Here is a 13,836-nt window from a genome sequence, read left to right on the forward strand (position 1 = left end):
CCCCGATTTTCCTTCAGGACTTCAATTACATTTCTATTCTCTTTCTCACTCCTAGGAAATATTATTGCATGATGCAATAACTCATTGCATCCAAGCTGGAATTTCACAAATCAGCTAGTGAGTCTCATAGGGAAGTTTCTTCAACCCTCCTGTACTCTGAAGCAGTGGGGCTATTTTTGACACCAGCAATGACAAAACCCACAAACTTTCATTGGACTGGGGCAGTCGCCTTTACTTCAAGTGTAGGGCAGACCATGCGGAAATGTCTCCTAGTCATCAATCACATGCTTAAGGTCTGCATGATGCCAGTGCTCAGTGCCAGATCTGAGGCCGCCCAAGGCTGGCATCTCGGAAGGAAACCTTATGTGCGTGTGCTAAGCAGTGCTCTCTAAAGCATGGAGACTGGGCAGGCACCCCTCTTAGCTGGATCTAAGGTCAGGTTTTCTGATTTTCATTTTTGGCCATTCTGGGCCAAATCATTCCTTGTGGAGGTCCGTCCTGTGCAAAGCAAGCTGTTTTGTAGCAATCTGGACCTCTGCCTAAGATGCATCCCCTTCTCAGTTGTGATAACTGTCCCGATTGAAAACACCATGTCCAGGGACCAGGTATCAAAGAAAAAAATCAAATCATTGTGAATGACGGGGGGAGTGCAGATTGGGGACCCAAGACCCATCTGTAGGCAACTGGACAAGGGTCTAGTTACAGAAGAGTCACGGGGTGCAATCTAGCAACGATGAAACATACAACTTCCCTCTAGTTCTTAAATGCTTCCTCCCCACTACCATCATGATCCCAATTCTACCTTACAAACCTGGCTAGACCAAAGGATGCACACTGGTACAGCTAGGAACTGGAAACATGGGGAATCCAGGACAGATGATCCCTTCAGGACCAGTGTTGGGAGTGGCGATACCGGGAGGGTGGGGTAGAAAGGGGGAACCGATTACAAGGATCTACATATAACCTCCTTCCTGGGGAATGGACAACAGAAAAGTGGGTGAAGGGAGACGTCAGTGTGAGATATGACTAAATAATTTATAAATTATCAAGGGTTCATGAGGGAGGGGAAAAATGAGCTGACACCAGTGGCTCCAGTGGAGGGCAAATGTTTTGAGGATGGCAACAAATTACAAATGTGCTTGACATAATGGATGGATGTATGGATTGTGATGAGTTGTACAAGCCCCCAATAAAATGATTAAAAATAAAAAAGCAAAGAAAACCATCTGCCCAAGGACAACCCTATAGATAAGGCTTATATGACGTTCCATTTGGAATTTAATACCAGTAAGCAGTCTGCTTAATAACAAAGCACAGTTTAACTTGAGGTATAAGTTAAAGTGGGTTCTTTTCCTTTGGCTGTTTCGTAATTCAATGCTGATTCATGCTTAGTATGTTAACTTCAGGAGTCTGTTTCCGACTCACTTTATAAGCTTTAAAAGCCATTCTGGAAATGGCTTCATGTGATTTGAAACTTGGCAGGCAATGGTTCCAGATGGAAATCAATCTGAGGAGGCAACGTATTGCTCCTGGTAACCGTAAGACGCACCATCTCCCGTGGTGGGAGTCTGACCGTTCCGGCGGCTTTGAGGACAGTGAACAGTAATGGGAGTTGAGGGACAGGGAAGACAGTGGAAGTGTGGTGGGCATACCTTGTGCGACGAGCACTGGACATATATTCCTTTGGTTTTTCTCATGCCAGAAATAATTGTGGGATGTTTTCAAAGAGAGGGGTGGAGAACTGAAGTTCAGACATGTACCCAATAGAGTTCGAGCCACAGTAATTTGGGCATCAGAGCTAATGCGTACTTCCAGTTTAGAGTAAAATCTCTCCTGTCTTTTCTTGGAATTCACCCGAAAGCAACAAGAAGTAGAAAATGAAGTACAGCCTCTTACTTCAGCGCAGTGAGACATCTGACAATCTTAACTGAAATTAAGTTTGGGAGAGTTGCCAAAGCAGTGACTAGCCCATGGGCACATGCAGAAGGGTTACAGCGAGGGAGCGAGAGCGTCTCCTTGGACCACAGTGAAGACACTCGGAAGCTTGCCAGCATGCAGAGCCGAGAAGAGACTACGCTGTGACCTCGTGTGGTCCGATAGCACCTGCTCTCCAATGGCAGGGCCGTAGATTCAGTCTTGGATCTTGGGAGAGATTTGTTAACTGACCTCTCCCGACATGAAACGCCTGCAAACTCCCATAAGGGCCTCACTGAAGTGTCTTAGCAGCTTTCCCCATCTAGACAAATGACAATTCTTTCGGGTGTTCCTTCATGACTATCTCTCCGTCTGTTGGCTCTACTCTCAGAATCCGTCTCACGGCTTCGGCCACGACCACGACCACGCTAGTAGTGCCGGCTCCAGTGCTCGGTGTCCCAGCAGTCTCTAAGCGGGGTGCTCCATTTGTGTCAGTGCTCATTTCAAACACAGCTGCTTAAGTGTAACACTCAGATCAGGCGGGGTTTCCAAGGCAAGGCTTGACCTCAATCTTGGTTTGTTTTTGTTTATGAAAACTCCAAGAAACTGTTGATATGGGGAATAACTTCTTTTAGAACCTTCACTTGGCCTCTGAGCTGTTTTGGAATGATAAGCCTCAAACCAGTGATCTTTCAAGATTCTTAATAAACTTACTAGCTGACAACTCGGGCACATCAACTGGCCACCAGCTGGCTCACAAAAGGAAACCATTCAGGTCTCAATTTCAACGTGTTTCAGATTGTTCCTGTTTGGGAGCCTTGGAAGTTTTCATTTGCTGGACAATTAACCACAGTGATACCTGCGAATGCTTAAAAGTTACTGCCTTTTTCCAATAGGGGAACGGCTGCAGTGAATATTGCTTTAGTACTAAGTACAAGGAGTGGCCAAGACCTCAGATTTCCTACAGCTCCCCTTTATGCACTTCCTAGAACCCCAAACCAAACTCACTGCCATCAAGTTGACTGCCTCTTGTGGTTCCCAAGATTTGTCTTTACTGGAGTAAATTTCTTTCTCCTGGGAAGTAGCTGGTTGGTTCAAATCACTAACCTTGTGGTTAGCAGCTCAGAGTAGAACCCACTATGGCACCAGCTCCCTTTTGCACAAGAGTTGTGTAAATTGAGTTGAGGATTTCTGGTTAACAATGGTAAGTAAACGCCACCAAGCCAGGCATGGGAAGCACTGAAAAGCACGTTTTGGCAACCTAACATCCACTGGTTTGATTAAAGTTATGCTCTGTGCAGTTGTCAAGGGTAGACAGAAGCCACTGGAAGGAGAAGCCCTATATCCACTTAGGTTGTAACTCATAGCGACCCTATAGGGCAGAGTAGAATAGAACTGCCCCATTTTCCAACTCAGTTTTTACAGGTGCAGACAGCCTCATCTGTCTTCCCCAGAGCAGCTGGTGGGTTTGAACCGGAGCTTGTGGTTAGCAGTCTTAACACTTAACCCACGGCACCACCAGGGCTCCATGAACTGAGATAGGAGGGGATGAAAACAAAGTGGGCAGGAATAGAAACGAGTTATTAAAATTGGACTTGGAAAGCATGGCGACAGGATCGGAAAGATGGCATCTAGCAACGATTCTTTTTTTAAAGATGTAAAATACTCAGACAAATGCTAACATAAAAGGGCCAATAGATGTCAGAGGTTGAAGATTCAAGAGTCAAAAGCACTAGTTTCACAACATACAAAGCATTCAAAACAGACTCGCTACCCAGTGAGTTGATGCTAGCTCACAGCAAGCCTGTAGGACAGGTTAAAACTGCCAGTTAATTTCCGAGGCTGTAGGTTGGAACTGCTGACTCTACAGATAGCAGCCCAACAAGTAACCACTGCACAGGGACTCAAGAGTCGCTACAGTTTGGGCACTCAAGTTTTCTGGTTTTATTTCTCAAAAGCAGCATGAGGTGATCACTACTGTTCTCATTTTACAGATAAAAGGAAAGCCAGAGCTCAAGTTATGCCCAGGGCCACTCGGTTCACTGCTCTGCAGGGCTGCAGGGCCTGGAGCAGAGAACAGCGTAGATCCAGGACACGGTGAGGAACATGCGGCCCGTGGGCCAGCTAAGGCCTGAGGAATTGATAGCAGCATCACGTGCTTCGCCAACAGAGAAGCAGTTCGATCCATTGCTTTAGGGGTGAATCAAACGTTTGAGAGTATGGCCCTCAAATGCTGTTATATCCAAATGGCCTGGGGCAGAAAAAAGGTTCCCCACCTGGGTTAGTAGGTGGAATTTCAAGTAATTTCTGTCTGAAGTACTCTTACAACATTAAGGTAACAAGTCAGAGTTACCTTACTCGAAGATGAGGGGGCGGCCACAAAATTAAGGCACTTTTGTCCCAGAGAAGAGGCTAAGTTAACTAGGGTAGGAAATACAGAATCATAGGCAGCATTGTGCTTGGTTAACATTCATTTTTAGTAATAGCTTTCTTCCAGAATACTTTGTGGGGGACTGCACATACATAGGGTTGGGATTTTTTAACATTTGGGAAAGTTATTTGGGACGCTGACTGGTCATCAATTAAAACCGAGGCAGGACTATGACGGTGCAATCCACAGTAGCAGGAGCAAAGGGAAAGGAGGCGTATGCTCAGAGGCAGGATTTCAAAATGAGCACCGTCTGTCTGAGGTGAGCCCGTTTCCGAACACTGATGTGGTTGTGGTGGAGAAAAATTAGAAATGGTCAGTGAAGCCAATCAGAGTTGAAATCTTTTATTTCCCCAAAATTCACTCAAAGCATATAACCTATATTTCTGCTCTCAGCCTATGGCTTAATCAGAAGTACAATCACTCGAGATTTTTCTCTCTGCCTTTCACTTCTCCCAGGTTTGAAAGATGATACATCTCAGGACTTCTCCTGTGATGGTGAATGTCACAAACAGGAGACGTGCAGAAGCTGCACATTTCAGTTATGAGATTGATATAGAGAAGTTGCCGTTAAATTTAATTTTTTCACCAAACGGTGTTATTTCACTGCATGAAAAGAACTTAACATTTTCCACCAGGCCCCTTTTCAGCAGGATATAGAGATGGTATAGCATCCATCTTCTGTGACTGTTTTCTGATTTAGTATGGGAAAAAAAAAAAAAAATCAAAGCCTCATTGTTCGTGCTTGAAAGACAGCCAGCAAGTTTAATGTGGTGCTGGGAATCCAGGCCGCATGGCCCAGCAGATCCAAATTTACTCCTGCTTGAATTACGTTAATGTCCAACACATAAAGTAACTGAAATATGAATTTCTCGATTTGGACAGGAAGAAAAAAGCTCTCTCAGCTACTTCTTATTTGAGAAGGCGCTTCTTACACACCAGCAACGAAAACTTAATAACCCAGCATATTTTAACAATGAAATGAAAATACTTTTTAAAACAATACTGTTTTCTCCCTCTTCAATTTTTAAACATAATCAGTCCTTTTCTCTCAAACTAGTTAATTCCACAGACTAGATATTCAAAAATCAGTTGCCAATATAGATTTTGTTGAGTGAAGTCAAACTTGACCAAATCATTTTTGTTAAATGCCCTGTTATTGTCTACTATTCACTGACAACAGCTTACTGTAAGGGGTAGCATCAACCTTAAAACAATTTGAACAACATGGAGGGGGTGGGAGGGGAAACCATAGGCCAAGAAACCCAAAAACCTCTGAGGGTGGAATACACGAAGACTGCTTCACATGGACTCCATAGACCAGAAATCTCACCTGTTCGACCTGCTACTTTCCTAACACATTCTAAATAATAATAATAATAATAATAAAAGGAATAATTGAAAATTCAGCACATTTACATCTAAATATCTAAACATTTAGCAGTTAGGTTCACAGACAGGTTTGACTCAAGCCTTTTAATGTCAGAAATATAATTTCAGACCCAACTGTTCAAAGATCACTTACTAACCCACAATTTATGTTAATCGGCTCCAGAACTCAACCCTCCAACAGCAGCCAGCCCATTCCAACCTGACTCCAACAGAAAGCAATACATGGTTTTTCTAATTAGATGTTACTGTTCTTATCAACATAGGAGCATTGGGAGAAAATGGTAGGAATTTCTTCTTCAATAAACCTACTCTTCCCTTGTAGATAATAAATGATGATAAAGGTATCACAACCAGATGTGTAGGGAACTGCTTTCCCTTATTAAGCCTTAGGGAAAAAAGTAACTCTGAGCACTTGTTATCTTAAAAAAAAAACAACAAAGCAGGTAGGCGGGTAGTGGGGTGTGTGTGTAAGTAATTTAAGTAATCCTAAGTAGACAGGAGCAAATGGTCGCAAAAATAATGCAGTCCTCTGTAAAAATTGGCCAAATTTTATGTGTAAAACAAAACACAGTAGTATGCACGACTGCTTATGGTCATAAATTTCAAATTTATGAGAATTGGAAGTCCATTCTCACAAGTATAAAAGCACTTGTTCTTATGTTGCTTTGGTCCAAGAGAGTACAGCCAAATCAATGAGAGTCAACTAAGTATTTAATCTTTAGCCAACATTAATTTAGATTGTTACTGGAAGGAGAAATATCTATGATGAACAACTCTACGTAGAACAAAGTATAATAAGCAAAGAATATCTTTCAGAAACATCACAGTATCAAATAAATGTTCTATAAGAGAAAAAGACGAAGGAATAACAACAAAAGATTAAAAACAGCTATCACCAAAAAGAAAAAAAAAAAACCACAGAACATTACCTGTTTCAGAAATATCTCCCTTAGCACTGCATCAGAGGGGTAAGAAGGTAAAGTTAGCGGGCTGATGATGCTAACAGGAAAAGAAGCCGAGTACTGTATTTATTTCTTATTTTATACAACTCTTACTCTTTACAAAAATGGTTATAGTCATGCCCATAAAAGTGTAACCCATGGCATCTGAAAGCAAACACTCTTTGTAATTATTTAAAAGGGCCTTTTTAAAAATTATAATACAAAGGTCTGTGCTCTATAAGCAGTCCTCCACTGTGCATTATAACAATAAGGCTTACTTTTAATACAAAGACTGAGTGTTTGGGAGTTATGAACCACTGGATTTAACAAACATCATCTTGTAATTGCTTTTTGCATCTTTTTTGGTTTTGGGGTCCTCCACCTCATCGGGGTGCTCGGCAGCTTGCAGTTCTTCAGCAGACTCCTCCTTCTCTGACTCCGAGTCACTTTCGGAGTCGTCTGGGCTCTCAGGGTCAGGTGAGTCGTCCTCGTCCTCTCCAGCCACATCACCTTCTCCATCATGATCTTCAACCTAAAAACACCAACAGGCTCTTCACTTCCTTACGACAATCACCTCGTACAAAACTTGGAAAAGACCCTAATTTTTGCCAAAGTTGTAAAAACAACCCACTTAAAATTAAATCAGTGGTTTAAAAACTAGATCTGATTAGAGGAAGGTTGATGGAGACACCTGCACATCCATCCACTGTTTACAGAATGAACTCTGGGCAGGATTTCATGTAAGAAAAGCCTCTGAAGACAATTCACTAATCTCCCGCCCCTAGTATGAAACTGTCTTACACCTTCCTGAAAGAAACAATCATTTTAAAATACATCAGGCAAGTTTCCATTATTTTGCAGATGTTACTACTTTGGAGTAATTAACCAGTAGTTAAACATTAATTCATAAAATGAAGAGCCATCATTTAGGAAATAAATGGGAAGAAAGTCTCCTACAGCACTGTCTTAAACTGCCACACACTCTTGCACCTAACTTGGGGGCAACAGTAAGGACGAGCCTTAATAATTAGCTATGCCAAATTTATTTCTAAAACCCTAAAAATATCTCTTCAGATTATTTACAGAGAACCTAATGGACACATACAATTATTTTTAAATAATTGAAGAAAGAAAGTATTCTATATAGGATTCGCACTTGTTAGGGCAAACTGACAGTCAAGTGATACTAAATGATACCAAATTGTAAAAACTGATCATCTGACCAATCAATTAATATGTTAGTTACTACCTCACTGAAGCCAAGTCCACAATGCCGTCGATATCTTCCTGATAATTTACTGTCCATACTTTGCTGATATTGAGACTCCAGTTCTTCATTAATTTTCTTGTCTTCTTCCCCTGCATGTCCAGTGTACTTTGGTTATGTTTTAGTCAAATTAATAAAAACATTTGATTACACAAAAAAACCCATAATACAGATACTATTATATTCAGGGTTGATTTTTCTAGTTGCAACTAATTGTACAATAAATTTTGTGAACAAGTTTCTATATCCCAGGTGGTTACCTAATTAGACAATAAAATAAATGGAGCATGCATTGATGAATACTTCTTTGGTAAATAACATTCTGAACCATGTGTTTATATAAGATGAACTTATATTTTTCTTTTTGACAAGCTAAGCCAAACATACAAGTCTCAGAAAGAGCTGCTGAAGTTCACATTAAATAACAATTTAACCAAGTAATTAATCATTAATTACTAAGAGTTTGGGCTATTAAATATATATTTCAGCTTGTTTATAGTGTAATAAAGGATTCATTTCCTAAGTGTGAATGTTTTATCCTGGATAATCTAAAAAATTAAAACCCCTCCAATAAACAAAAACTTGTGTGAAAAGAAATTAATCAATGGAAGCCACTTCTGTTCAGAAAAAGCTAAATAAAATGACTGTGTAATAGCTCTCCTTTAAGCAGTTCTTTGCTTACCAGTGTATCAAAGCAATATAAATTTGCTTAAGAATTTTTATTATTGCTATGCTTTGAATTTTATGTATATTCTGGTGTAAATTATAGGCTAGAATGCGAACCAAATCCCCACAAATCATAAGAACAAACGAACTCGAACATTACCAGTTCCATAGAAGTTTCCTATGTAAGACAATTTGTAAATATGAAAGGGTTTTAAAAATTTACAGACAAATGGAACTGAAAAATAATGAAAATTTACCACAAACGTTTGGACGTTCCCTCGTATGTCTTAGAATTTCACACTTTAAAAGTATATTTAAATAAGAGTTTTATTCACTATCATTTGGTCATTACACCACACCCTGTTGTTAACAGTGCCCACAGTTACCGTCAATTCTAAATTGGAGAAAATTTTACTTTACAGCAGACTGAATTCATACCCAAGTTCACTGTTTTTATTTTAAAAATTCCTCTTACATTCTACAACTAACCTTATGTTTCACAAAAATTTCAGAACAATGAATTACTAAAATCCCGTCCTAATATGCCAACTACAACAATTTTAGCAACAATATATAAGTAACTTAAAAAATTTGCAACGTAAGCTACACATGGCATAGTTGGCAAGATGAGGCACAAAACATTACAATTAAAGTACATGTTCTGAGTCAGAAAAATGCAGACCAAAAGAGCTTAGTTTCTTGGTTGGAATATCATATTAATAGATATTTTCCAATCTTTTTAATACTAGTCTTAACATGATACATATAACATGCTTACATGACATATACCTTTCCAATTCTAATGTTTATCATTAGCACAATTAATTACAGAAGTGAGACGATCTCAAGATAAGCACGAAGAGTTCATTTCCAATTTAGCACCTCAACTCTAATTATATTTTAGTTCCTCACCTGTTCGGAAGTGAGATGTTGATTTGTGATCTCCTATAACAAGACGACCGGTATGTTCTTTCTGTAATGAAGTAGAAAGTGTGCTAGTTTGAAACCATTAACATAGTTATTGAGTATCTATATCTACTAAGAGCCTGACTATTCCAGGTCTTTGGTACAAGTGAAGAAAAAGATGAAATGACAAAGACTACATTGAAGCGCCCAGTCTTTATAGAGGAAGGGTTGGGAAGGAACACAATAAAGGCCCTCAAGCATGTGTACTAACAGTGTGTCCGTGTGTTATGAGGTATTAGGTGCCATTTAAAAAGAAACAGAGCAGGAAGGGAGGATTAGAAAATATAAATCAGGTTAGGGATCAAGTCAGCATGTTAAATGGGATGGGCAGGCAGGGTAGGATGTGCTAGAAATACGCCAAGTATCCCTTGCTTTTTGAAAGTTTGTGTTACACCATACTTCACACGTTTACACAAGGCCTACATTTGTTTCCAGCTGAAAGAAATTTGAAGGGCTGTCACCTTTGATGAAAAAAGGTGACAAGGAAAACTGGCATTCAGTGTGTATTTTGCAGTGAGCCACGATAAAGGCAGTGCCAGATTGGCATTGCCATCCTCCCGCCTCGGGAACTACACTCAGCACCAAGCATCCACAGCCTTGACCTGTGTATTTGAACACTACATGCTACTGTTATTCTAGGTTTTGTGTGTTACGTGGTTTGACTGGATAGGTTATTTTTCAGGTTGGACTCTGTTTAAGGACATAGGACTTAGTCATACACATACTGAGTAGAGAATAGGGCATTCCAGACACAGGAATAGCATTGTTCGAAAGCATGGTTTTTCAAGTGTAGTCCCATAGCCAGCATTACCATCAATCACTTGGAAATATGTTCATAATGCAACTTCTCTACGGCCAACATCTCCTACCCATCTACTAAATCCCCAAGAAACTTGGGGATGGAGCCCACTCTTTTAACAGCCCTCCAGACAAGTCTAATGCACGCTAACGTTTGAGAGGCAATGCCCACACCTGAGTTATCAGGGAGTGTTCAAGAGAAAGGAAGCCAGCATGCGAGATGCAGTAAGTCCATGTGTGTGCATATACATACGGCGCAACTCTAGCCATACTTATCACTCATACTTCAGTTATTTTGTGGGGCTATAGTCTTCTGCTTTGGTCTCGGGTATTATAAAATCTGTATTTTAAGGTTTCAAATATAAAAGCTTGGCTAACCAGAATTCTAAAATACTAGTCATGACTGCAGAAGCTACAAAAATTAGGGAAGTTTAACTCACGTCCCTCAAACTCAGATCTACCTATACCTAAAATCTAGATCAAATATAATAAGGTTTTTTCTTTATCTGAAAGATGAAGACACAAATATTTTGTTTACTGATTACACACACACTTACAAATCAAATGCTTAAAAAAAAATACATTGTTACTATAACAGGGGGGTGGGGAATAAAAATCTAAAAGTAGAAAACTTCCAAGATCAGGTCAATTTGACCACCTAAAAATAGTTGTATAGGACTGAAGGAAAAACGTATTCAACATCCTGCTTTCATTTGCTAACTACACAGCACCTCGTACAACAGAACGAACACTGTCCAGTCCTGCACCATCCTCAAATCGTGACATCTGAGCAAGCTGTTGCAGCCACTTTGTCAGTCCATCTTGCCGAGGCTCCTCCTTTCTTGCCGGCCCTCTACAAAGCACAAAGTTCTTCTCCAGGCACTGCTACCTCTTTGTAACGTGTCCTAAGTGTGTGAAATGAAGTCTCACCATCCTAGTTTTAAGGAGCATTCTGGCTGTACTGGCAGCCCATGGTACCTAAACAATCTTTGTCAAAATCACAACTCAAAGGCATAGATTCTCTGCAGTCTTCCTGACTCACTGTCCGGCTCTCACATACATATTAGGCGACTGAATACCTTGGCGTGGGTCAAGGGCCTCTTAGTCCTTTAAATGCTTCCCTTGCTCCTTATGAAGATGCCGTGGGCAGTAGAACTGACAAATAAAACTTGTGCTTTGATCTCCTGGCTACTTTTATGAGTGTTGATTGTGGATATAAGCAAAACGAATCATTGACAACTTCAATTTGTCTCTCCTTTACCTTGATGTTGTGTATTGGTGCAGCTAAGAAGAGCTTTGTTTTCTTTACCTCGAGGTGAAATCCATACTGAAAGCTGCAGTCTTTGATTTTCATCATCAAGTACTTTTAAGTCTTCCTGGCTCTAAGCAAGCAAAGTTGGGTCATCTGCAGATCGAAGGTTAATAAGCCTTCCTCCTATCCTGAACTCATACGGTGCAGCTTCTAAGATTACTTGCTCAGCATACAGACTAAGCATGGTGATTTTAAAACAGGTAGTAATTTTTGTTCTGTTTGAACTACTTCTTTGTTTACAGATTCCAAAGCACAATGAACTGTTCTGGAATATCCCATTCTTTGCAATGTTATCCATAGTTTGCCACGATCCACATAAATGCCTTTGCGTAGTCAATATACTTACATATATTCTGGCCACAAACCCGAACAGTCTCACCTAAGGATCCAAGCTACAACCCTAGCATCACTAGCACATTTACAGTTGATGAACACCTTACTGGTCAGCAAAGCCCTACATTCTAAATTAGACGCTCTCCTAGGTAGCACCCTGCTTTGTTGGAAGAGTGCTATCCTAGTGGTTGAACATATTCCTCAACTGTTCATGTTCTGTATCTTTAGCAAATTTTTATCTGCATAGAATTAAGAGAAAATTAAGACTTTCTATCACAAATTTCAGGTTGTAAGTCGAGAAATCTAAAACAGCTTCCCATTTCAACCAAACTTGGTTCACAGGAAACACTGTTGGAACAATGTTAGAAAACATACTTTACTTGCTTATCAGATCACAAATGTTTAGATACCATCATATGTGCATTTAAAAATGAACTGCTAGGAGAAAAGAATTTTTTAATGGGCAATGTTTTCCTGATATCTATTATTTTATGCCTATTATATGAACATACCAAACAAGCTGAGAGGCCTTTAAAAATATATTAGCTATATTTTAATATAGGTATATTTTTAATAATGGATATTCCCTTAGCAACTAGTTCAGGGACTATGGGGAGCTGTAAAACATAACAGATCCATCAATTGCTTTTGGACAGAGATCTCTGTCCCTACAGAGTGACTGTGTGGAAATATTAGACAATGTCAAAAAGTATTACACCACAAAACTTTTATTAAACAAAAATATCAAGATGCGAAGACACTGCTTCTCAACAGAGCCTCCACCTAGATCTATAAGCTTTATTATTACCAACAAATAATCTATTTATTGTTAGAAATTTTAAGGGTTTTATTTCCTTAGTACAGGCAGCTTTAAGGTGCTGAGCATCTGCTGCTACCACCTGAGGGGTGATGGTGTAAGTAATCAACTTATTAAAATAAATTGATTTAAGCATCTGTAATGGTGACTTCAACCTTTACTCCAGGTTCAATACTGATGGATGTGATCTGCTAAACTATCTCAGAAGACTGTGCAAGTCAATGAGGTGCTTGTGTAGTCTCATTTGGAAACAATCCCAGGTCTTAGATCTTTGGCCACAAGTTTTCCTCATAGTGTTTCTCAAGAACACTATGGTAGGCCACCTAACTGGTCCCCTCCCTTTGAGGTTCCCCTCCTTTGCTCCTCTAATCAAGCCAGCAGCTTTTGTCTCCAGGGATGTTACATTGTGGCTGGTTGCAATCACTCTTTTCTGGCAAATGGGCCCTCTGGCCCTACAGGTGTTTTTGTGGGGTGCTTGAAAGCCATGGTGGCTATGTGACTAGAAGCAGGCAAACGAAGCACCTTGCATCTGAAATCGAGCTCTATACACTTCTGAAGGTGACGATGTTTCCATTTCTCTCAGTGTTCTACAAAGGACTCTGCCCTCCTTCATTTATACCACACCCAAGCGAGTCCTCGTCTTGGCATCTTCAAGGGACTCAAATCGCGATCCTGTGAAATGTTCCTTGAGTTTGGGGTACAAAAAGGACATCTGAAGGGGCAAGTCAGGATTGTAAGGCTAATGGAGTAAGGTTTCCCGAGAAAATTCTCAGAGGACAATCGCCACTATCCTTAAAAAAACCAAAAAGGTACATTGTCGTGAGGAAAAAAATTCCTTGGCACAATTTTCCTGGCCTTTTCCCCCCACCATTCAGTTCTCAATTTTCTTAAGACTTTCCCCCAGTGATCGTTTACTGCCTCTTCTGAAAAGATCACTTAAGATTAACCCTTTGTAATTTACAAAGACAGTCACCACAACCACCTTCTGAACTGACCCCCCCC

General features: G+C 40.2%; 1 protein-coding gene across 1 annotated transcript in view; it reads right to left on the reverse strand.

Annotated features, from left to right (window-relative positions):
- Positions 1–4,671: 4,671 nt before the first annotated feature.
- CUNH11orf58 (chromosome unknown C11orf58 homolog) overlaps positions 4,672–13,836 on the reverse strand; it is a 16,566-nt gene continuing 7,401 nt past the window's right edge. Inside the window, exons 3-5 of the mRNA XM_004711570.3 lie at positions 9,521–9,581; positions 7,925–8,034; positions 4,672–7,207 (exon numbers count right to left, since the gene is read on the reverse strand). Of these exons, the coding sequence (XP_004711627.1) occupies positions 6,983–7,207; positions 7,925–8,034; positions 9,521–9,581 (396 nt within the window). The 3' untranslated portion in view covers positions 4,672–6,982. The remainder of the gene's footprint in view (positions 7,208–7,924; positions 8,035–9,520; positions 9,582–13,836) is intronic.

The sequence above is a fragment of the Echinops telfairi genome, unplaced genomic scaffold, assembly GCF_000313985.2.
Source record: "Echinops telfairi isolate 266 unplaced genomic scaffold, ASM31398v2 ScPeMD7_60;HRSCAF=208, whole genome shotgun sequence".
Taxonomy (NCBI): Eukaryota; Metazoa; Chordata; class Mammalia; order Afrosoricida; family Tenrecidae; genus Echinops; species Echinops telfairi.